This window comes from Ictalurus punctatus, chromosome 24 (assembly GCF_001660625.3).
Source record: "Ictalurus punctatus breed USDA103 chromosome 24, Coco_2.0, whole genome shotgun sequence".
NCBI classification, from domain to species: domain Eukaryota; kingdom Metazoa; phylum Chordata; class Actinopteri; order Siluriformes; family Ictaluridae; genus Ictalurus; species Ictalurus punctatus.
In genome coordinates, this window is record NC_030439.2 from 12,069,577 (window position 1) to 12,095,751 (window position 26,175).

The following is a 26,175-nucleotide window of genomic DNA, read 5'->3' on the forward strand; positions in this document are numbered from 1 at the left end:
TTCAAGGAGAGGGAGAAGGAATGGTTCACATTTATTCAGATCTCTGTTCACTAGCCAAGTATACAAACAAACACTAATGTGAAATTCCAGTCCTTTGCATTCTACACTGCATGAGCTTTTATATACAGGAAAATAATATACTGATGAAGCAGCTGGGCTTTTTTTTTTTTTTTTTTGCCAGAGCAGAACAAATAAGACAGATTGAAACATATAGTGTTCCACAAATTCCAAAAATGCATAAAATGTCAGTGAGTCTCAGCTGTGTCAACAGCCCTCTGGCACTCTTTTGCTGTCTATGTCACAAATTCCCCACTGATGAATTAACACCTAGTGTTTATGTAAGTGCAGCAGGACACAAATGAGTATCAATCATAGATCTTAATTAAACTTGGGAATTTTGCTGTCTGTAGAGCCAAATGTCTCCATGACATTTATTTTCAGAAATCCACAGGACGCACCATCATAGTGGTTCTGGTTACTATTGAGTTTGGCCCTTTCCAATAGTACCACTTGACCCCATTGTAGCGCATCACATTGGAGATTCCAGTGTGGTAGATTCCGTTTAAGTTGGATGGCCCACAGGCATCAAACCACCATCCTGCAACAACATGTCAAGAATAAGTTGTTGTCCAAACCAAAGTGTAAATATACCAGACCAAAAACTCATCATTAATAGTGTAAAAGCCCTGACCCACAGAGTTTGGGTAACAATAAAGTTAATTTATGACAACGTAATGGTTTTGGCAATTTAAGTAATGAGAAGTTTATTTGAAACTAAGGAGCCGTTACATGTGCAGAACTTTACCTCCTGAGGCCATCTGGGCACACTTGCAGCTACAGCGGTCATTATCTTGATCCTTTGTGCTAAACATGGTGCCTGAGTGGGTTAGGCTACTGGTGCGACCTGCTGTACCACTAAAACCTTCAGCATGGATGCTGGAGAACAAAATAGTGCAAGTAATCAAAATCTATTGGAAAGCATTTCCATAAGAGTGGAAGTTGTTATAATAGCAAAGGGAGGATTACATCTAGAATGGGATTCAAAAAGCACATATGAATGTGATGATCAGGTGTCCACAAACTTTTAGCTGTATAGTGTTCAGAATGTAGTGGTTTTCTGTGACTCTGCTCTCCCATACATGAGATTGTAAAGTATAATCAGTGGTATAATACAACCCCAATTCCAAAAAAGTTGGGACGCTGTGTAAAATGTAAATGTGTTGTGTAAGTGTTCCTAAATGGAACAGCTGGAAGAACATTTTGCAACTAATTAGGTTAATTGGCAACAGGTCAGTAACATGACTGGGTATAAAAAGAGTATCTTAGAGAGGCAGAGTCTCTCAGAAGTAAAGATTGGATGGAATCTGGATGGAAGAATATGTTGCTTTAAAACCTGTGTATACCTTTCAACATTGATAATGCCTTTCCAGATGTGCAAGCTGCCCATTCCATAGGCACTAATGCCCCCCCATACCATCAGAGATGCAGGCTGTTGAACTGAGCGCTGATAAAAAGCCAGATATTCCCTTTCCTCTTTAGTCCTCTTTAGTTTAGAGGACGCGGTGTCCATGGTTTCCAAAAAGAATTTCAAATTTTGATTCGTCTGAACACAAAACAGTTTTCCACTTTGCCTCAGTCCATTTTAAATGAGCTTTGGCCCAGAGAAGATGGCAACGTTTCTGTATCATGTTCACATATGCCTTTTTCTTTGCATGATAGAGCTTTAACCAGCATTTGTGGATGGTACGGCGTACTGTGTTCATAGAAAATGAGTCCTGGAGGTTTCTGAGCACATGCAGTGATTTCCATTACAGAATCATTCCTGTATTTAATGCAGTGCCGCCTGAGGGTCCTAAGATCACGGGCATGCAGTATTAATTTTCACCCTTGTCCCTTGCGCACAGAGATTTATCCAGATTCTTGGATAGATAGATGGTAGATGATGAGATATTCATAGTCTTCGCAATTTTACGTTGAGGAACATTCTAAAATTGTTCCATAAATTGTAAATACAGTTTTTCTCAGATTGGTGAACCTCAGCCCATCTTTAATTCTGAAAGACTCTGCCTCTCTAAGATAATCTTTTTATACCCAATCATGTTACTGACTTTTGCCAATTAACCTCCAACTGTTTATTTTTAGGAACACTTACTTTTTCAGCCTTTTGTTGCCCCATCCCAACTTTTTGGAGACGTGTTGTGGCCATCAAATTCAAAATTACCTAGTTTTTTCTTAAAATTGTACATTTTCTTCAGTTTAAACATTTTATATGTTTTCTATGTTCTATTGTGAATAACATTGTGAATTTGAGTTTCGCTAATCATTGTATTCTGTTTTTATTTACATTTTACACAGCATCCCAACTTTTTTGGAATTGGGGTTGTATATTAAATTACTATGCATTTAACTCTGCTGTTGTAAATGACTCCATTATCCATATTCTGTTGTTTGCAACAATGTAAAAGGTGTGATTGCAAACAATTAGTATGGGAAGTGCCAAAAATGGACCACACAGCATGAGTCTACAGGCAAGCATTTTGTCTCAGAGACCTCACAAACAGGTCACATGTCTAGCCGTTTCCATATGAACACAGCATTTTACAGAGTGCCAGCATTCACAGCATGCAAATAAAACTAACACGTACGGTAAAAAGTGAATAGGAAACCAAACATGGTGGAATTTGGCAATAGACCTCATATCCCCCTCCCAAGTTGTTTAGGTAGTGTGAACCACACACAATGACTTCCAACAAGTTCAGCTTTAATAAAGTCTTACTACCTTCCAAGCCTCATTTCTTACACTAGGAACCCATTTCTTTTTTTTTTTCTAGTTCTTCATGTGAAATAATCATAACCACAGACAATATCTGATGCTTTATCTGTAACAGAAAGGTGAGATTTGTTTGACCTAGCAGTCAGAATCCATGAAGTTAAATTTGCCTGAGTTCTTTCCAATCCTGCCCTTGAATCAGTAAGCTAAAATTACCTGGTCAGAGAGAAAGCAGTGGAAAGCAAACAGTGGTAGTTTTCCCTGCACTGTGTTCACTATTTTGTCTGATGTACACTTGATTGATGGTAGAGGATATATTTATTTTGGATGGCGTTCTGGGGCACTGGGAAGCATTGCATTCTCACAGCTCCAGGGACACCAATTCGATCCTGAGCTCAGGTTGCTGTCTGTGTGAAGTTTTGCTGCTCTTCCCTGTGTCTGCATGGGTTTACTCCAGGTTATCTAGTTTCCTCCCACCTCCCAAAGTCATACAGGTAAGTCAATTGTTAATGCTAAAATCCTAATTTGCCCCTAGGTGTGTATCCCATCCCATCCAGGAGGTATCCACCTTATGCTCATTGTTCCCAGAATAGGCTCCAGATCCATCACAACTCTGACCAGGATAAGGCAGTTTTAATGTATAATGGACGTAACCTATATATTGTCCTTATTACACACAACATAAGGAGCCCTGAATGTTGCCTGTAGTCTCTTGGGAATTTCTTAAATTGAACACAAAATTATTTACATTAAATTTGCAATGTTAATAACCTGAACTTTAAAGATGAACATATAAAACTTAATCCTATACAAAGAGAATGAGTTTGGAATTACAGTCTGGCCTGCTTTAGTACATCGTTGTCCATTAATATTGTGAGCCCAGACAAATATTTTAGTACCTATATTTCTTTTCCTCTCCATCGATGTAGAAATGGTCATAATGAGAGAAGGCCTGGTTTCCCTCTATGTCTTTGAGTTGGACCTGCAGACTGTAGTCTCGGGACATGGTGAGCAGGTGGATGACATCATTTCCTAACCAATGTTCTCCTGAGGGGTCTCCAAATCCCTGCATATTGTATAAACTGTGAGTTTCCTCTGACATTGCTACATATCTAAAGACATCTGCTGGGGCTATAAGGGTGCAATAACATGTACAGTCCTAAGAAAATGTATCTTTATAAAGTAGCAATACACAGTTTCTGTCTGTGTAATCCAGTTAATGAAACATTTGGTCAATGTTATTTAAACACTACATACTCAAACACCTCAGGTCATATGTTATCAGCCATCTAGCAGGCCTCCCTAACTCCATGGCCAAATATTTATCATTCACCTGTAAAAACATTCTCTTGAATAACAAATGAAAAGCAAGTGGGTTAAAAACTGATTAACAGTTTGTTGTGAGTTCCCGTATTAGCTGTAATCATTTCTACTATGAACTGAGCAAGATGCATTACTTTTGGGGCCTCATGTAAATGCCTAATAATCGCTTTAAACTGAGGCAGAACTTATGGATTGAGCATTATTATACTGTAGGTCCAAATCATTGGCATTAAAGACATTTTTATCACTACATTAGAGGATTATTTCCTGTATATATCCTTATATTGCAAATACAAGTCATTTGCTTTAACTTCAATTATTCTTTATTTCCCAGGTTTTGATTTTTTTTTTTTTCCTGCAGTGAATTCTTAATACCAACTTGCCTTCGTGAGTATAATAGAGGAAATTAAAATTATGATAAATTAATTATATATATTTATGTTTGGAAGAAGCAAGCAAGAGACATGTTTTTTTTTAATCCCATAAAAAAGGGCAACAGGGGACAGCCCTAATCTACAGTATCTCACAAAAGTGAGTACACCCCTCACATTTTTGTAAATATTTGATTATATCTTTTAATGTGACAACACTGAAGAAATGACACTTTGCTACAATGTAAAGTAGTGAGTACAGCTTGTATAACAGTGTAAATTTGCTGTCCCCTCAAAATAACTCAACACACAACCATTAATGTCTAAACTACTGGCAACAAATGTAAGTACACCCCTAAGTGAAAATGTCCAAATTGGACCCAAAGTGTCAATATTTTGTGTGGCCACCATTATTTTCCAGCACTGCCTTAACCCTCTTGGGCATGGAGTTCACCAGAGCTTCACAGGTTGCCACTGGAGTCCTCTTCCACTCCTCCATGACGACATCACGGAGCTGGTGGATGTTAGAGACCTTGTGCTCCTCCACCTTCCATTTGAGGATGGCCCACAAATGCTCAATAGGTTTTAGTCCAACACCTTCACCCTCAGCTTTTTTAGCAAGGCAGTGGTCGTCTTGGAGGTGTGTTTGGGGTCGTTATCATGCTGGAATACTGCCCTGTGGCCCAGTCTCAGAAGGGAGGGGATCATGCTCTGCTTCAGTATGTCACAGTGCATGTTGGCATTCATGGTTCCCTCAATGAACTGTAGCTCCCCAGTGCTGGCAGCACTCATGCAGCCCCAGACCATGACACTCCCACCAACATGCTTGACTGTAGGCAAGACACACTTGTCTTTGTACTCCTCACCTGGTTGCCGCCAAACACACTTGACACCATGTGAACCAAATAAGTTTATCTTGGTCTCATCAGACCACAGGACATGGTTCCAGTAATCCATGTCCTTAGACTGCTTGTCTTCAGCAAACTGTTTGCGGCTTTCTCTTCCTTATGGGACGACAGCCATGAAGACCAATTTGATGCAGTATGTGGCATATGGTCTGAGCACTGACAGGCTGACCCCCCACCCCTTCAACCTCTGCAGCAATGCTGGCAGCACTCATACGTCTATTTCCCAAAGACAACTTCTGGATAGGACGCTGAGCACGTGCACTCAAATTCTTTGGTTGACCATGGCGAGGACTGTTCTAAGTGGAACCTGTCCTGTTAAACCGCTGTATGGTCTTGACCACCGTGCTGCAGCTCAGTGTCAGGGTCTTGGCAGTCTTCTTATAGCCTAGGCCATCTTTATGTAGAGCAACAATTCTTTTTTTCAGATCCTCAGAGAATTCTTTGCCATGAGGTGCCATGTTGAACTTCCAGTGACCAGTATGAGGGAGTGTGAGAGCGATGACACCAAATTTAACACACCTGCTCCCCATTCATACCTGAGACCTTGTAACACTAACAAGTCACATGATACCGGGGAGGGAAAACGGCTAATTGGGTCCAATTTGGACATTTTCACTTAGGGTTGTACTCACTTTTGTTGCCAGCGGTTTAGACATTAATGGCTGTGTGTTGAGTTATTTTGAGGGGACAGCAAATTTACACTGCTACACAAGCTGTACACTCACTACTCTACATTGTAGCAAAGTGTCACTTCTTCAGTGTTGTCACATGAAAAGATATAATCAAATATTTACAAAAATGTGAGGGGTGTACTCACTTTTGTGAGATACTGTATATGTCTATGAGACCTGTATTGATGGTCACATATTATTTTTGCACATGCATTATAGTCACAAAAATTGGGCCATGAAATATTTGCCACAACAGATGTTACACTGATCATTGATTTGGTGGAACACTTTCCTTGTATACATATAGAAAGAGGCACTCACTATTTTATAATCTTTCCAGTTACGGTGGAAGTCCACTGAACCATTAAAACGATGTTGAAGAACAGTCCAACCTCCTCCTCTTGTCTTCATGTCACAGAACACCTAGTGACACCAAACCATACAAAATCATTGTTCATGGCATAAAATACTTTCTCATTATCCATTCATCCATCCATTTTCTGTACCACTTATCCTATCCAGGGTCACGGAGGAGCCTGGAACCTATCCCAGGGAACTTAGGGCACAAGGTGAGGTACACACTGGATGGGGTGCCAATCTATCGCAAGGCACAATCGCACATACACTCAATGTCATCACCACTACTACAACTTCCACTATCACTACTATTTAGTAGTATATATAGTATATATAGTAGTAGTAGTAGTAGTAGTAGTAATAATAATAATAATAATGCATCATGGTGTATTGAAAATAAGCTTGGTGGGACCGATTTTGATCATTACACCAGTAGAAGACAATGCATATCTGTTGATGAAATAAACAACTGTTTCTGCAACCATGATTCATCCTAAAATTCTAAGGGATGAAAAACAATGTGGGTGGTATCCTACAGAAATAATTCAAAATAGAATGGGGAAAGAGAAAAAGTGTTTGTTGTAACAGTAGAGTTTAGGCATAGCTATTTTTGACAAAATTGGTTAATTCTTACAAAGATATACATTTTTTATTATTTATTTTTTTAATAAAAGTATTTTGTGGCGCCAACGTTCTTCTCATGAAGATTGGTTAATCTTCTCATGAAAATTGGTTAATCCTTATACAAGATATATATATATATATATATATATATATATATATATATATATATATATATATATATATATATATATATATATAAAGTATTTTGTGGAGCCAACGTTCTTCTCATGAGTTTTTGGTCACAGGAAAATTAGCACAGAGGTGAACTTAAATCAACTTTGTCCTGGGAAAAAACATTCAAAACAATTTGAAAAATATTCCAATGATTTTGCCTTTGATTAAGCAAAAAGGCATTAAGCCCATGTCACAATAGGGGTTTGAAATAAAAAATAAATAAATAAATAAAGCTGCACTTTCTCTGGCCCTTCAAACTCAAACCTTATTAGTGTATGTGAAATTTAGTTTTTCCCACTCTTCATTTACATTATGCTTACATTTATGGCTTATCCACAGTGACTTACAAAAAGTGCTTTGTAGTCTTCACTAAAATATATATCCTCATGCTAGTACAAATAGGTCATTATCAGTTACTAGTGCAAATTTAGTGAAAAGGTAGGTCTTTAGTCTTTGTTTGAAGCCTGTTAGTGATAGTTTGGAAATTAACTTCACCATCTGGATGCCAGTTCTTGATGCATGTCTTTCTAGTACCTTTTTAGTTCAGCTTTTGATAAGTGCCTTCAAGCAGGTGTGGGCAATTTTTGGCTTTCTATACAAGCATCAGTGTTTTAAGCAGTCACTTTAGAGGAGAGCTCCAACATAATAGAGCATAATTAGAGCATAACGAGAAGATATCAGCATCAAGTTGTGATTTCCTTCATTGTCTGTCAGCTTCTCTTATTTCTCTGGAATTTCTGCATACAAAAAACCACATTTTCTTTTGCCCTCAATTCAGACATCAGGGGAGCCTGAAACCACTGAACATATTAGCAATTTACCAAAGACACACTAAACCATACTAAAATCAGTACATCTAGAAAGAAAAGCAGATACTAAACACCAAGAGCCTACATTACCCTGCAGAAAATAGATCCAAGATAGAAAAACTCAAAGCAAACATGTAAGTACACGTCTCCGCTTTATGCTCTTCTATTTGCTTATTTGACTATAAAATTACTTTTTTATTCTCTACAGTAAACTGATCGGAAGAAAATGGTAAAATATCATATACTGTATGTTACTGAAAGCATCTAAAATCTTTGTGGATAATCAGTCAAGCCCACAGTCAGAAGACACTGAAAGTAGTTCAAAGTCCTTTTAAACAGCACCCACATCAGTTCTAGCTGCTAGGAGACTGGTTATTCTTTTACCCATGAGGATACACTGTATCTGGATCTTGTTTAAGATTTTCCACCACAAATTGAATAAGCCTTAACAGGACATAGCAATAGTTGTCAGGCTAGGGGTAAAGGGCTTTTTCCTCCCATAAAACTGGAATCCATCACATTATCATTCTGGGCGTGGTCAGTACATCAACAATGACCCTGATTTTTGAGCATGCATTTTGCTCAAGAAATGCTAAAACTCTAACCATGTTTTAATATATTTAATAAATACACTGTTATTTAATATTTATTTTATGAGATCATTTTCCAGCCCACTGATGTTTAACAGATTTATTTTCAATATTTCTTATGCATAACTACTAATTACTGCTGGGATCACAGGATGAATTAATTCCATCTGAGTTATGGCTTAACTCCTTTGCATCAGTTCCTCTGCTCAATGTGTTTTCAACAGTTCCATTTGCTTCAGTAAGCATGTTTTAAGCAATGATTTAAAAGAAAAAAAAATAATAATAAAGAATAAAAAGTAATATAGAGCTGTTTAATGAAAGAAACAACCCATTATGTTGTTACAGGGAAGATTGCATCTCTTAAAATTATGGTGGATCTGCATCTATTAACTCACACTGCAAAGCTGCTTTAGTCCCAAATTTGGCAAGAGACTACAAAACCGAGGCCAAACACCTGGCTTCTGTGTGAACAAGAACGTGGAGACAGTGCATATGAGAAAAGTCTATGAATAATAATAAAATTTTCCCATGTCTTTTTCAAAACCAAAGCATCCAAAAATGCAATCTGACTAAAAATACTATACTTTACTGATAGTAAAGATAAACCAAGCGTGAAACAGAAAGCTGGACTCAGAAGGCTTCTATATTGAAAAGTAAATTCACCTACACTAAAGCACATATGTAACACTTCTCCAGCTTCATGTTTTATCATTCTTATTCACAGCATGACATTTTCATTCCACCTTTAGAAGAACAGAACTCTAGGTTATATTAAAACAGTTTTTCCTGCCAAGTTTCAATATAATAGCTGAAAGCAAGAAAATAACTCAAATATCAAGAGTGTTGCGAGACTGCTCTATAGAAAATAGGACTACACAGTAAAATCTTGAATTAACACCCAACGTGTTCATTTGTGTCAAATTGGACATATATAAACACTGTAGAGTGTAAATTCAACACTCTGGGTGTTAAATCAACACTGGGAATTTTGCTGTGTATTAATTCTGGCTCTGACAGTTCCTCAACCTCAGCTACATCAGCGAATTCATAATTGCTCTCTATTAGGAATCGAGAACTGTTTTGCAGACCTGTATGTTTGTGTCTTTTTTAATCCAGCTTGCTCAGTCATTGCTTTGTTTGTACCTGCAATTATCTGTCGATACCAAATAATGTCACTACCACAAATTTGTCACTACCACAAACATCACTACCACAAATTTGTTTGATTTAGTTACTGACTTACAACACAGCTCCTTAATTAATGCTTGCATACTAACTGAGTGGTAAGTAATCAGGTGTTACCATAGTAGTTCTTAAATTATTAATCACTCTAATAAACTACTATGTTGACTTACTAGTCATTTTTTTAGTACTAATAGTACATTACTATGCTGATAAAATCATAATGGCTTCTTATCCAATTTTGAACCACTTTGCTCTCTACATGCTATCCTTATTTTGTCATTATAGAGGTATTCATTACTGGTACATTAAATTACTGTGATAACATATATTGTTTTGTGTCTCCTTAAGTAGTGACTAAGTACTTACTAACTTAGTAATTATTGAATGAATACGATGGTACTACTGCTACTGCCAACGATACTACTAAGCTAGTAAGTATTTTTGCATTAATTAAAATTGTAATTATTGGCTTGTGCAAGTAAACAAGTGATTTTTCTAAATGTACCTTTCATATAAATTGATAACCTACTTGTTATATCATTATAACACAACAAAAAAACAAAGCTGTAATTTGTTACACTTTAAACTTTAAAAAGGTGAAATGAGAAAATCTCATTTAAAACCCAGCAATTCATGCAAATATACCTGTTATAACTTGTGTTACAGCTCTCAGGATAAATATGATCCAAAACTGATGTTGATTTGTACATGTGGTTACATAAGATTTACACGCACCACTGTACTTCATCTATAACAGTATATCCAGTACATCTGCAGTGGTTACATTATAATCTTAGAAACACAGTATAAAGTGTCACCTTTTTTTTTTATTTAAATTATACAACTATATCCTCTCTCCCCCCCCCCCCCCCCCCTTTTCTTTTTTTTTTTTTTTTAGCTCAATAGCTGTTTGATATTACCTTAACTGTCTGTGTGCTGTTGGCGAGATGGATGTTGTATATTCCATTCTCTGTAATTCCACACTTGTATATGTCGGCACAATCTCTGAAAATCACTGTCTTCTCCTTAGACAGGCTGGTAATATCTGGTAAGGCAGAAGGTGTGCATTAGGCATTAAGTATGTGTATGTGAGTTTTTTCTGTCCTGTACTAAAATAGCATGTTGCCCAATGTTACAACTTCCCGTAATCCACTGTTCAGTAAAAGCAGCATTCTCTCATCCTGAAACAAGGCATTGTGGGCCACAGTTGTGTTTCCCAGAAACACACACTGATGCTTTCCAGACAGCCGCATACAAGCTGATTAGAATTTGGCACTAACCGTTGCACTGGGAGATCATGGCCAGTAGCTGCTGCAGTGTCTCTGAGAGAGTAGCCTGCTGGTGCTGGAGCAGTGTGCTGTTGCGGGTGGAGCTGGCCAGCTGTCTTTCAAGTACAGTGACCAGGTGACTCTGCCGGTCCAGAAGCTCCTGCAGCTGCTGCTTTTCCTGCTGGATAGCCTGCAGTTCCTGGCTGTGTCTAGCCTCCAAGGCTGTAAACCGCTGCTCCAGGTAGCTGTTGTGGAGAAAAAGCATCGCTATTTCATATTGTCATATGAGGTTATTTGTATTTTATAAAGCCTACAAAACTATTATAACATAGTTGACACTATTCAAAACATTCATCATATTTATCTATCAGGCTACGTATCTATCAGGCTACATATCTACCAGGCTACGTATCTACCAGTCTAAAAAGGCAGTCAGCTTTTTATATTAAATATAAAAGTATTAACATTTATATTTCATCTTCTTATTGTTTTTTACATCAAAATGAATGTGGTATAATCTCTACAATGTAAATATTATTTTAAAAAATTTCATCCTTGCTGGATGTTACAGTATCTGCCAAGTGTATATAGGATTAATTTTGGCAAATCCTGCCACACAAAAACACAAGCCTGGTCAACCTCTCAAACCACCTTGGTCAGCTTGTAAGTGTTAGTATATAGAAACAGGTTATAGATGTATTAATTTCAGGAAAATGCAGTCAGGGTGCTTGGGTGGATGCCAAACCATAGTAGAATCACGGGTGGTATTCAGAACCTGTCCTTCTATTATTTAAGTCCTTCTATTATTTTACCATCAACCAATACCTATTAATATCATTATCAGACATCAACAATAAAACCGTTATGACAGTTCAAATTAACATGACAACAATGAGGAAAATGGATATGTTACGTTATAAAAACAGATCTACCTTTATTTTTCTCCTAATGCAGTAAACCTCAAGTACTTTATTTGCTGTCAGCTCGATATCCCTATGCACAGAGTCTAGCTAGCTAGTAGCTTTCAACCAGAAAATTGGTTAATCCCGTTTCTCCCCATAGCAGCTGGTAGCCAATAAAATGTGATTAGACTAATGTATTTGTTTGACATGTACGACCATAATTCCAAAAAAAGTTGGGACGCTGCATCAAATGTAAATAAAAACAGAATGCAATGACCTGCAAATCTCAAGTTCCCAAATCCCAAATGTTATTCACAATAAAACATTAGAAAACATATCAAATGTTTAAACTGGGGACAAGTACCATTTTAAGGGGGGAAAAGGTGTTGTTGTTTTTTTTTTTATTTTGAATTTGTTGGCAACAACACATCTCAAAAATTATAGATGGGGCAACAAAAGGCTGGAAAAAGAAGTGTTCCTAAAAGGAACAGCTGGAGGAACACTGTGGAACTAATTAGGTTAATTGACAACGTCAGTGACATGATTGCGTATAAAAAGAGTATCTTAGAGGGGCAGAGTCTCTCAGAAGTAAAGATAGGCAGAGGTTCACCAATCTATGAAAAACTGCATCTACATATTTTGGAACAATTTTAGAATAATGTTCCTCAACATAAATCTAATCATCTACAGTACATAATATAATGAAAAGATTCCAAGAATCTGGAGAAATCTCTGTGCACTAAGGACAAGGGTGAAAATCAATATTGCATGCCCATGATCTTTGGGCTCTCAGGCAGCACTGCATTAAAAACAGGCATGATTCTTTATGGAATCATTGCATGGACTCAGAAACACCTCAGGAACTCATTGTCTGTGAACACAGATGGTATGGGGATGCATTAGTGTCTATGGAATGGGCAGCTTGCACATCTGGAAAGGCACCATCAATGCTGAAAAGTATATACAGGTTTTAGAGTAACATATGCTTCCATCCAGAATCCATCCCATCTTTACTTCTGAGAGACTCTGCCGCTCTAAGATAGTTTTTATTATCCTAATTAGTTGCAAAATATTCCTCCAGCTGTTTCTTTTTAGTATTTTTCCAGCTTTTTATTTCTCATCCCAACTTTTTTGAGATGTGTTGCTGCCATCAAATTCAAAATTACCTTGTTTTTTTTTCTTAAAATGGGACATATCCTCAGTTTAAACATTTGATATGTTGTCTATGTTCTGTTGTGAATAACATATGGGTTTATGAGATTTGCAGATCATTGCATTCTGTTTTTATTTAAATTTTACACAGCATCCCAACTTTTTTGGAATTGCCGTTGTAAATTAAAATATGGAGTAATCATAATGATGACTTTGAACATCTTTGAACAGCATAATTATTGTGCAAAATGGTGTTATTTCACACATATATAATCATATGCACTGTATTTGTAACCATCCACAATGAAATATATCAGGGAGGTTCAACCCTCAAACCATCTGTATGCGTTATTATAAACTAAAGTAAGTTGATCATGTTGGTTATTTTTTAGTAGAATAATAAATGTTAGGTTAAAATAAGGATAAGAGGGGTCATGCAAATTAGCAATGTTTTTTTTTTTGTACACATTTCTGTCCACTTTTTCTCTAACTCACATAAATAAATAAATTCTTGTAAAACCGTTACTCTTTTGAGTAGCTGGTGAAACTAAACATCCCTGAAACACCTGGCGAGTCCAAGTTTTCACAGATGGTGCTGGTGACTGGCTTTCTCCATCAAACCCGAAGGCAACACTGACAGTGTGAGTGTTTGCATCACAGTGTTCTCCAAATGAAGGCAATAAATCCTACAGGCCTGCTTTTTATGACTCTTATTAATGACTTTATGGCAGTTACACATTGAACCAATCCAACCACATGGATTGAACAAGCTACTTTTGGCATTTCAGAAGACATCATTCCTTAAATCGCTCTCTCTACTCACTGTGCTCATACTTCCAGAAGGCCTCATGCTTAGGGACGCAGCAAAATACATTACATTACATGGAATACTTACTTTTATAATGTCCAGTGATCTTAGTTTTACAATTTGTAAGTTAGGTAATTTACATTTACATAACATTACTATGTCTACCATAAAATGCTACTCCAATGATGACCTCCACATCTACTTCAAAAAAAAGAGTGCAGATGTGCAACAGGTGGTGTGTGAGTGGGTGGTGAGCTGTGTTTGCCTAGGCCAGAAGTATGTTCAGAAGCTGGAATGCTAAACAACTGGAAAGAAAGGTCAAAACAAACATCTCTCTTACAACAGTAAGGCATGTCCTAAATCCTCTGAACCCCTTAGAGTGGGCTTCCTCCAGCTGTGACCTGAACAGCATGAAGACTCTGACACTCTTAACACACAGCTCATGCCTGACACTTTACCACCCACTAAGGTACAGCTATGATATGCTAATGTAGCCTCTGCACTGGAAAAGAGCATCTTCCTTATCAGCACAGGCTCAGTCAGAAGATCCCTCAGGACATCTTACCTGTTTTTGTCATGTAGGCGGGACACCGCCTGGTTCTGCTGCAGGAGTTGCTTCTCCAGTCGCTTGGTGAAGAGAGAGTATTCCAACAGCTGGATCTCCAGTCGACTTGTTTGGTTCAGCACCTACAAATGTCACCAGATTATTGTTAATATGCAACAAACCCAAGTTCCATTTGTTAATGCATAAATAAGGGTGCCAATATTTCTCGGGGAAAGGCATACAGTTTTGCCTTTGGCAACACAGCTGCAAAATAAACACTTTACTGTTGTTCAAATACTTATACTTCTTAAGAATTAGATTGCAATCAGTTTTTCAAAAGGGTAGTGAATTTTAAATGATACAATGTATGTTTTCCAGTTTACTTGTGCTTGTGTTTTTTGGTTTGTTTCAGTGTAATATATTGACTGCTGAAGATTCAAAGAGCCTTTATTTATGACCTCTATTTACTGTAACATTATCATTTCAGGAGTTCATGTTTTACACAAGTGATCATTTTGCCATGTGTACTCTATAGCTCCAGCTTGTTCTATTTTTACAGCTACACTAATATAATAAACATATGTCATGACAATCAGTTAAATATTTTTTCAGGTTGCACTACTATGTTGAATGGATGGCTGACAAAGGGAGGGAAACTAAAAAAAACACACACAGTACAAAACACAATGTGAAATTTATCTTTGCGAGGACAAGCAGTGGATCTGTTTTGTTAGGGTGTTTTTACAGTGTTTTTTCCAGCCACCTAACCAAAGTTGGCTTTTGCATTCAGTCTTAACTTTGATGCAATAGATGGTGAATCGTTAATTAAAATTGTAGGATGCACAAAAAAGAGATGAACATTAAAATGATATTCATTTGCTACTTAAGTGATATAAAATGAGCAAGATTGCTGTTGTACTGAATATCAGAATGTGATTCGGTCATATGACTCACAGACTGACTACCAGCCCATAGTAAGTGTGGTAATAGTTTCAATGTAAAAAAATATATATATTAAATTAATCAATAACATTTAAAAACTATAGCTAGAATTGGAATTGTGTGTAGCAAACACAGTGAAACAGAGTATTACAAACAGTGAAATGTAGCAGTGCTGTTATATTAAATATCAGCACTCTTAGAACAATGCTTGTCCAGTCAAATTAGTAGACCAGAACTAACTATTGTATAAGTAAGGATTAAAGCATGCGGTGTGCTCTTATAAGAAAATAATCAATGATAGAGTGGTGTGATGTGGCCTGACATGAAGTGGAATTACAGTTTACATTTTACTGTAAAGCTGATTATGCCCCACAGCATGTCCCAATCTGTTTTATTCCTCTTATACCACATAATGATTACAACATTTAATGAACTACAAATCATAATTTTAAATGTTATAAACAATCGTTCACTCATTAGTCTCTCTTTTAAGTTTTTTTTTAAAGCTCATCATGTAACCAGGAGCTCAGAGACCTCTATCCTGGAGATTTTCCTGTGGTGGAAAACTTACTGACCATTACAAAGCACTAACACTGGAGACTCCTTTCATAACTGTTAAATATACATCTCCTTACAGAAAGTTTCACTTTATAACTATAGAAACTATCATTTATTAGAATGAGCACATTAATATACTGTATATACCTGTGTCAGAGCTGCTGTTATAGAAAATTAATCAACATCTTCTTACTAATCAGATTTGAGAACAGCTCTGTGGTGTAATTGTGATTAAATGTATTGCTTTTGTTTGATCCAAATTTTTAATTAAAATTGATTTGATTATTATTCAAATTTTTAATAATCAATGTACTTAACTTTCTCAGCAAATATCAGTTAAGTGCTCATAGAAACCGACACTTAATACATACTTAATACATTTTAAATGCTTAATTATATTTTATCAGTCCCATTGTATGAGTCACCTGAGTCTCCACATTTGTAAGTTTCCGTGTATGTTCTGCTGACTGGCTGAGGAGATTGGTCCCTATCTCCAGCATGGTGGCTGTCTGTGTGTTAATGACATTCCTCTGCATCTCCACCATCTCGGAACGCATGTTGTCCTGGATGTAATTCTCCAACTGTGAGCATGACAGAGGACACATCAGTTACGTCAGACCACCATCTTAGTCAAAATATGCATCTGTTTTTCTCTAAGACCAAACTATCTATTACAACAAAGACTTTTCAACATGTAGCAGAGAAAGAAGGCATGCACACTCATGTAAAAAAATAAAATAAAAATGATAATAATAATAATAATATTAATAATAATAATAATAATAATAATAATAATAATAATAATAATCTTCAAATGTTCTACAAAACTTGGCACAAATTATATTATCCTAAATCTGTTTTGTTTGTTTTTTGTTGCTTTATGGAAGCTTTTTTATCCTCCTTTTCAATTCTCAGTAACGACATTATATAATCTTTTGAAAAATGATGGTAAGGATTTCCAGATATCTGAAGGAAACAAAAAGCTATTAAGCATATTCCAGTGAATTAAACATCAAACTTGGCTCCCTTACAGACAAATGGATCATATCAAACATATCCTTATCCATCTGCACTGTCTCTGCTGTATCCAAACAGATATGCAGAAATGGTCACCAAATTAAGTCCTGGATGCAATCACAACTTTTCATTATTTTTTTTATTTGCTGTCACTGATTTAGTTTATTCTGACTAATTTTATTATACAGTCAGGATCTAATCTGTAAACTTATATGCAGACTCATATTCAGACTTATAGCTTTTCAGAGCAATAACATATGGCAGACAAATTGACTCAGATTTCCATTGTACCATGTAATGCTTACCACATCCTGGTGGCTTACTTTACTACTTTCCCAGTAAAATCACTTTTCCAGAGTTAGCAGTTAACTGTTATACTGAAGAGGACATATACATTATATGGACAAAAGGTTGTGGACACTTAACCATCACACCAATATGAGGGTCTTCTCCAAACTGTTGCCACAAAGTTTGAAGCACAAAATTACATAAAATGACTTTGTATAGTGTAGCTTTACAATTTCCCTTCACTGGAACTAAGACGCCCAAACATGTCCCAGCATGACAATGCCTCAGTGCACAAAGTGAAGTCCATTATGACATGGTTTGCCAAGGGTGGTGTGGAAGAACTTGAGTGGCCTGCACAGAGACCTGACCTCAACCCCACTGAACACCTTTGGAATGAAAACGACGTTTTAAAACGAAAAGGTTCCTCGTCCACACTAGCGTTTCCGCTGTATTTCAGGAACGATGTCCGTCCACAATACCCGACCGAATTTGCATGTCACATGACCATTCGTGCACACTGGGCATGCGCATACAAGTGTAAACAGGAAGTTGGTTGCTAGTCAAAAGCAGGCACAAAAAACCAGCGGTCTATGAAGGGCTTACGCCGCTTGAAATGAGATTTGCTGCCGATTGCTCTAATCATAGCTAATCTAATCACGCCAGCAAAGCTTGCGGTTCAGTCTCCGGGTTGTTGTGTATACGATCAAAGTAGCGTAATGGTCATGTGGTAAGGGCTTGACGAATCAGGGAAGGATACGCAATGACCCAGAAGACACAATCAGGGAGCGAATGTGGGAAGCCAGGGCTTCATCTTCATAAGTATTCATTTTGGTCTGTTTACACTGTAACGTGAGCCCGGAGTTTTCCAACTACAATGGGGTCTTCGGCGTTTCCAAAAAATTCTGTTTTCGAGGGTCGACACTACACTGTTGTGTAGCAACAGTTATGCGTTTTAAACGAAACACGCTAGTGTAAACAGGGCTAATGCCCTTGTGGCAGAATGAGCACAAATCCTCACAGCCACGCTCCAATATATAGTGGAAAACCTTCCCAGAAGAGTGGAGCTTATTTTAACATAAAACAGAGGACTAAATCTACAACCCCAATTTATAAAAAGTTGGTACACTGTGTAAAATGTAAATGAAACCAATACAATGATGCTTACATTTAAAATGTTTAAACGGAGTATATGTACCATTTTAAGTTTAAAAAAAAAAGGGTAATTTTGAATTTGATGACAGCAACAAGTCTCAAAAAAGTTGAAAAGTAAGTTTAAGTAATGTTATGCAACTAAATAGGTTACTAAATAACTATTTTGCAACTAAATAGGTTAATTAGCAACAGGTGAGTAACATGACTGGGTGTTGCTGCAATCAAATAAAAAAAAATCTTTAAAAAAAGTTATATTTTTGCTATATTTATGTTTTCTATGTTCTATTGTGAATAACATGGGTTTATGAGATTTGCAAATCATTGCATTCTGTTTTATTTACAGTTTACACCGTGTCCCAAGTTTTTTGGAATTGAGGTTGTATAATGGAATGTTCAGCAAGCACATATGGGTGTGACTGGTCAGGTGTCCACAAAATGTTGGCCATATAGTGTAACTTCATGTACTGTTTGTACTGGGTTTTTGTTTTCTTATTTAAATGAACAACTCAATCCCTTACAGAAAATTCACATGAACTTCAAAAGTTTAATAATCACTATGGTTCAGATGCTAAATTTACATGTGATTGTGGTTTTTAGACACTGTATGTAATTGTACACATTTTTCACATGTACTATGTGTTTGTGTTTCTTATTCCACATAATTAATATAATAACATTTCCATAGTCTGAGACCATTTGACTAAAATTGTTATGCATTATTTTGCAACTCATCAAGCAAGTCATGACAAAACTAACCTGGTGAAAAATGAGAAGAAAAAAAACCTTATTAAAAAAGAATTTAAAAACAGAACATGAATGAATGGTATATGGATGTCATAAACCAGATATGTCACCAATTTATTCCCTGGCTCCTTTGTAAGGATAATAGTCCTGTAAGAAGCTTTGCATCTTGTCAGAATTAAACTGAGAGCGATAGAGACTGGCATAGAAAGCTTACACTGGCTTAAATAGCAACCTAGAACATCAGAGAGCTGAAATTTCACATCATGATTACTGGCTGCCTTTCATACGTTATAGGAAACCCATTCAAAACATCATTATAGCGAAGACACATTTAGTGAAGTAGCAGGCTGTTGGTTCCTCTACTATGAGCACGATCAAGTTAAATTCCTAGCAGCCTAATAAACTACCATGAAAACTCTGAATTGTCTTTTTTATTTTAATTTCCTCCAGTGAGTTGTTGATGTGTCAGCAGAGGAATTTGTATTATCTAATGTCAACAAGTGTTTGAAAATAGTATTGAGCTTGCAAAAGTAGAGTCTGTGTATACTGTATATCTCATTTCCCTATAAGAACATGGATCTGTAGGGGAGCATAAAAATCATGTTTGGAAACTTCCTTTGAAGAAAATATGGCTTTATAAAATGATTCCTGTCTGAGTCAACATTAGCGATGAACAAAAGAAAGCATGGATGTGTGATTTAAAAGAGGAAGAAAATGAAAACTAAACTAAAAAGAAGTGAGATTGGATGTGGATTTGTGAATTGTAACTTCTTAATAACACTAGTTTAAATATGGGTTTATTTTAATCCCCTATAGAAAATATCTCGGGTGTTGCTGAGGCTGATGATAATTTATGAGACATGATTTGGCAAAAAAAAAAAAAAAGTTTTCTAACTATAACAACCCTTCACATCTCGACTTTAAGAAATGTTCTTATTATTATATTTAACCTTGCCTATGGTATTTTCCTGATCATGTTGAGTACAGTGCTGTAAAACAGTATTCTTATGTTTCTTCTGTTTTTGTGTGTATCTCTTACTAAATGATTTTAGATCTTCAAACAAAATACAACATAAAACAAAGGCACCCCGAGTAAACACACAACACAGTTTTTTTATTGAAGCAAAAAAGTAATACAGCACCTATCACCCATGTGAAAAACTAATTGCTCCCTTAAACTGAAAATCTGGTCGTGTCACCTTTAGCAGCAATAACTGCAACCAAACGCTTCTGACAACTCGATATCAGTCTTTCACTTCCTTCTAGGACTAGAACTTACTCCTATGCTTTGCATCATTGTCTTGCTGCATAATCCAGTCCACTTTCAGCCTTTACTGTAAAGGCTCTGGTATACTTAGTTTTTTCACATGTACGTTAGCATAGGCGCACAGTCGTACGCATAGCCTTTCAGAGTATACTCCACTTGATATGTACGCGTACGCATTACAGCAACTTGCACTGCCCCTCCTGGCCTACATGAGTCAGTACAGAACAGTAAAGCAGGTCTTTTGTTATGAAGGACGACAATGAAGAAGAACCACAACAACAAAAAAAACAATGCTTGGGCAATCTCTCGCCACGATTAGCACCCATATACAAATCCTTTTTGGCTAGAATTATACAAATGCGAGTAATTTCTAACCTGCTCTTTTTTCTTCAACTACCTTGAGAAGCAACGGCCCTGGGTCACTGTTGCCACCTTGTGGAAGAACTAAATAGTGCAAAAGCATTAAATGCACATGTGCGACCTGCACGTACAAAGTATGCGCAGTTAGAAAAATCGGGCGGCGCGTGTACAGTACGTGCGTACCCTGCTGATGATGAAATCTGCCTCATGCGTACTGTACGCTGTTCCTCGCATACACGTAAAAAGTGAAGCATACATTCTACTTAAGACTCCAGCCAGCAATACCTCATCCAACTACTAAGGGTCACACGCCTGCCCAGACAAGCAGTACTGCTCCCAATTACAAGAGGGCGCAGGAAGCTTTCAGCCTGAAATTCTCCTCCCAGTTGCCAGGGGGCAACCATTCTCATGAACGCTCAGTTTGTATTCATTTATAATTGCTGATTGTCCTCACCTGTTTGTTGCCCTATTTAAGTCTGACCCTTTTGTCAATGTTCTTTGTTCAGTCTTGAGCCTATGTGTGTGTCTAATTGCAGCTATTGGTTATTTGGTTAACTAGTGTGCTTGTTTTAGGTCTTCTTTTGTGAGATTGGAAGCTCTGCTTTTTTTTTTTTTTTTTTAGATATATATATATATATATATATATATATTTTTTTTTTATTTTTTTTTTTTTTTTTTAAATAAACAACTTTTAAATCTTCCCTTGTTTTTGGATTTTCTAGGTAAATCAACATGGAGTTTAAACCTCATCACCTTGACCTCTTAATTCTTAGCCTTGAGTTAGCTCACTCAGGAAGAACACTAGCATGGGGCCCTGGGAAGTGAGATTCAAATCCTGCTGAAGACAACCAATGTCTTGGTCTGTATTCTTTTCCTGCTTGATATTTCATTACAGCAAGATTGAACCAGACCTTTTAACCAACTTCATGCTGTTGAAAAAGTTCTATTTAAGTGTTGATTTGATTGAATAGGGTTTGCAGTAATCAGGCCTGCTTGCGTCTAGTCCAGCTGAACCCCATTATGAATGCAATTTAATAGATTTGGGGAATTAGTAACTATGGGGGCAAATACACTTTCACACAGGAACAGTTGGTGGTTGTGGTTGTTTTTTTTTGTTTGTTTTTTTGTTTTGTTTTTTTTTGGCTTCAATAAATAACTATCACTTAAACTGTATTTTGTGTTTACTCAGGTTACCTTTGTGAACAATTTCTGAAACAACTTGGCATGAGATGTAAACAAAAACAGAAGAAATCAGGAAAAAGAAATACTTTTTCACAGCACTGTAATTAGGAGCTAATTTAAATTAAATTTTAAACTTTATTTGTTGAGATGCATGCAAATGAGGTATCTCAGTCCAGGAAAAGCTACTGTAGAAAATGTTTACAATTCACATGAAAGGTTTTCTGTGGCAGCCACACATACACTCTAACTTGTGACCCAGAGGAGGAAAAGATCAAACAAGATTTAAAAGGGGGGTGGGGGGGAAGAAACCCCACTTTCTTCTGTTGTTTCTCCAGGACTCTGTAACAAATGTATGATTTGTCTGAATGTGTTGAGTTTTCAGTGCACCCTAGAGGGCTGCATAATCAAGTGAGATAATAATGGATGTGAAATGGATAAGTAATTTGAAGTGTGACCTTTAGCTAAAACCTCAGTAAAAATAATGCCTCTGCAAAGCAAAAAACATGATTGTTTTAAAAAAAAAAAAAAAAAAAAAAAAGCCATGTGCACCCCGCTATTAAAAAAAAAAAAAAAAAAAAAGCATATGAGTCAACACTGCTTGAGTTCAGAGCTTTTAATGCGGCAAGCAGAATACGTTAACAATAGTTTATATTCATCATAGCTTGTCTTGAAGGCATGCAATTTCTGATATTGCCCTTCTTTCTCTCTCTACTTTGATTTACTGTGCCAATTAAGTCTTTTCCAAAAAAGAAAAAGCAGACCTATGCATACTCAAACATGGTGGATGTGTGCATATTTTGACCTCCTTGTCATGCTCAGGCATTCTAGTGTTCTTGCTTATGTGTACACAGCACTAACCCTCTTGCCCTCTTTGTGTTTATAGAAAAGCTTCACCAAAGAGCCAAAGTTTCCACCACGGCACACTCCAAGTGTCATACAAACAGCAGGCTAATTCCCAGCTGGGAAGCTTCAAAGACAAAGGGCCACCCTGACATACTACAGTGTGTAGATATGTTGTGAAATTACCAAGGGCTGGAAAAAGTACAGAGAAAATCTACTTAATAAAAGAACACTATCAAAATCTCGCTGACTTAAAAATAGAAGTACGCAGCCAAAAATTTACTTGAGAAATTAAAAAGATATATGCCACAGTTAAAATTTATGCCACAGGATGGTTGAATTCACAAATCTGATTGATCAGAAGGTGTGAATTATTTATGTATAATCATACTGCTCAGACAGTAGTTCCAACTGAAACATAAATGATAGGTTAATATTAATGCCCTCATTCTAACATGTTATTGTTTCTATAGCAACAACTCATACACAGGGACTTGTATAGTGAACGAATCACTTAATCTAAGACTAAAAATAAACAGATTTTTTTTTTAAAGTTGCTGTTTAACAAAGGAAAAAATGTATCATCGTTGATGTGGTGACATTTTTGTTAGGAGACTTTTTTTGCTAGAAGACATTTATTAAACATTTATGGAAGGAGTCTTGGCTGTCAGCACTTTGTAACAGTCAAAGTGCTTTGCAAAATTTCCCATCACAGGAAAGTCCTCAGGACAGAGGAGTTTACACTTACTGGTCTCTAAGGAAAATGACAAACTGCATTTGGAAAGAGAGAGAGAGAGATGCTGGTGAGAGATGCTGGTGAGAGAACGATGTTTATCGCAGCTGTAATGCAAGTGATAACAGGAACTAACTTGTCCCCAAGTACATTCCACAACACAGCTATAAGCCCTTAAAATGTGTGACATGTGGCTCATTAATAAATGAAACACTGTAATCCTTTGCAAATCGCTGTGGTATATGCTGAATAACACACTCCAGATCACTTCAAATCGGTAATGGCACTCTGCTTCGTGTTGTGCCGTATCACACCACCCAGCCCCAACATGGACTATTTTCATATAAGATGGTATGTCGTGTTATTCCTTACTCCTTACATACTCAAATATTTATTTCTTTTTTTAAAAAGTAAAAAGTGAATATTTTTAACTGAAAATGTAAGGAGTATGTTTTTTCCTCTTGGAAATTTACTTCAGTAAGCTTTCAATTTCAATCATACTGGAGAAGAATACAAATCTTCCAAGGAAAAAAAAAGTTGAACTTTTTGTTCAAAGCGACAATAATACCAGAGACATAAACAAATTCAAATGCATGTTTAGGCTCAAAAGGGATCTGGCTTGAGACAAGGTTTGACTTTTTGTATATTGCCCTTGCAGCTTACCCAGACTAATCTCCCTGGTACACATCATCATTAATCGTGTTTACTTTGGAATGAGAGACAGAAAGATGGATGCAAGGGAGTTGCTCTTAAGTTAGGAACTGAGAAATGCATTTGCCTTAAATCCTTGCCTTTGCTTTCAAGCCAAACATGAATTTGAGAATCAAAGCTTCCTAGTGGACCATTTCAGATACAGTATGATTAGATTGCTAAGGTTGTGCATTTACAAAAACTTCTATAAACTTTCATTACATTTGGGCAGCTATTATCAGAGGATCTAAGAATTTTTATGAGCTGGTAAATTAATCAATTTTAAGAGAATGAAGTGAGTTGCTTCTCACCTTCTGCAGCCACAGTGTGTTGTTCTCAGTGGCACTTTCCAGGCTTTCAAGCTTTTTCTCAGTCTGGGCTGCGTTGGGGGGCAAGGGTGAATCTCTCTGCAGGGAATTGCTCACCCGGAAGTTTCCAGGTGATGGGCACTGCTCCACCTCTGGCAGGATGAATGTGTAGCTACAGTGGCCATGCTGCACTTGGTGCTGCCTCCTCTCTGTGCCAATTGCTACAGCCACCACTACAGTGAGGTAGCCCAGACTCAGCAGCCAGCCCATCTCTGGATACGAATGGACAAAAACAAAAAAGAACAGAGCAATGTCCTGCAAACAAGTTAAAAAGCAAGCTCCTAAGTTGGGTTGTTTCCCTCCTCCAGGTTCAGCTAGTGCCTTCTCCTTTTTCGCTGTCTTCTCTCTTTTCTTTCTTCCGTGGCTGATACAATGCTCCAGGGAAAGCTCTTTTTATGACATTACACACAGAAAAAAGTTCTACTGTTGCATTAACAGCAGCATAGACAGGACAGATTGTTTCGTATTTCTGATCCACTCAGTGCTGTAGATGGCTTGATACAGGAAACATGCTGCAAACACTCTCCGTGTTTATTTACTCTCAGAATTGGTTTCAGCCCCCCCCCCCCCCCCCCCCCTTTTTTTTTTTGGTCAAAGCTGTTCTTGTGAGAATGCCTTAGGAGATGATTTCTGGGCTCAAGGGCTTTTGGACAGAGTGCCAGAGCTCTTGAAGTAGCAGTCTACCTTAACATCCCCTCTCTTGACACACAATCATTCAACTTTCCTCCATCACCTATTCTTTCTAGTTCTCTATTCTTTTTCTTCTTTTCTCAGGAGTTGGTGGTGGAAGCCACAAAAATGCACCAGGCACCCACTACAACAGCCCAAGCAGAGAACATTCTCTTCTCATTAAACCTCCTCCTCCTGTTTCCCTCACTCACTCACTCACTCACTCTCACTTTTCTCCTCCCTCCCCAACCCCTTACCATCACTTGCTTCCAGCAGTGGGTCTCTATGTTGGGGGTTACACAGTTCACAGCTGCACCTCTCAGTTAAAACTGATAAACGTATGAATGTTATTCGTTTTCACATAATTGACTTTGTAGAGTAAAATCATTATATCCATAGTTGTACTTCCATTCCCCAGTGATTAAGTTCAAACTTCATGGGACACAGAGTAACTAATAAGCCATATGGTTTAAATAAAGTATGAAGCCTGAACATTGTTAATATATGTTACTTGAACTTCACCTAAAAATTATGCTAGATTAATACCTGTACTGTCTTACAGTTATACAACCCCAATTCCAAAAAAGTTGGGACACTGTGTAAAATGTCAATAAAAACAGAATGCAATGATTTACAAATCTCATAAACCCATATATTATTCACAGTAGAACATAGAAACCATATCAAATGTTTAAACAGAGTAAATGTACCATTTTAAGAAAACAAATCAGGTATTTTTTAATTTGATGGCCGCATATCATGGTCTTTTCATATGTTTAATTCAGAGTACCCATAATGAGACTATATTCCAGGTAGAATTTGTTTAGAGTACAAACAACCTTTTCAACTGATCTAACAGGTTATTAAATTTTAAAGTTGCTACCTTGATTAATTTGAAGTGAAGAAAAA

At 36.9% G+C, this 26,175-nt stretch overlaps 1 protein-coding gene across 2 annotated transcripts; it reads right to left on the reverse strand.

The window, feature by feature from the left end:
• Nucleotides 1–25,440, reverse strand: angpt2b (angiopoietin 2b). Of its 2 annotated transcripts, none has more exons than XM_017453961.3 (9): nucleotides 24,541–25,440; nucleotides 16,382–16,537; nucleotides 14,478–14,599; nucleotides 11,063–11,295; nucleotides 10,703–10,827; nucleotides 6,365–6,466; nucleotides 3,670–3,836; nucleotides 806–936; nucleotides 1–598 (listed from the first exon to the last, which is right to left on the reverse strand). In XM_017453961.3, the coding sequence occupies exons 1-9, from the start codon at nucleotides 24,805–24,807 to the stop codon at nucleotides 438–440; spliced, it is 1,464 nt and encodes a 487-aa protein (XP_017309450.2). In that variant the 5' UTR covers nucleotides 24,808–25,440; the 3' UTR covers nucleotides 1–437. The 2 variants fall into 2 exon arrangements, with proteins under 2 accessions (XP_017309450.2, XP_017309451.2); XM_017453962.3 differs by lacking the exon at nucleotides 24,541–25,440 and adding an exon at nucleotides 17,279–18,163.
• Between the last annotated feature and the right edge of the window lie 735 nt (nucleotides 25,441–26,175).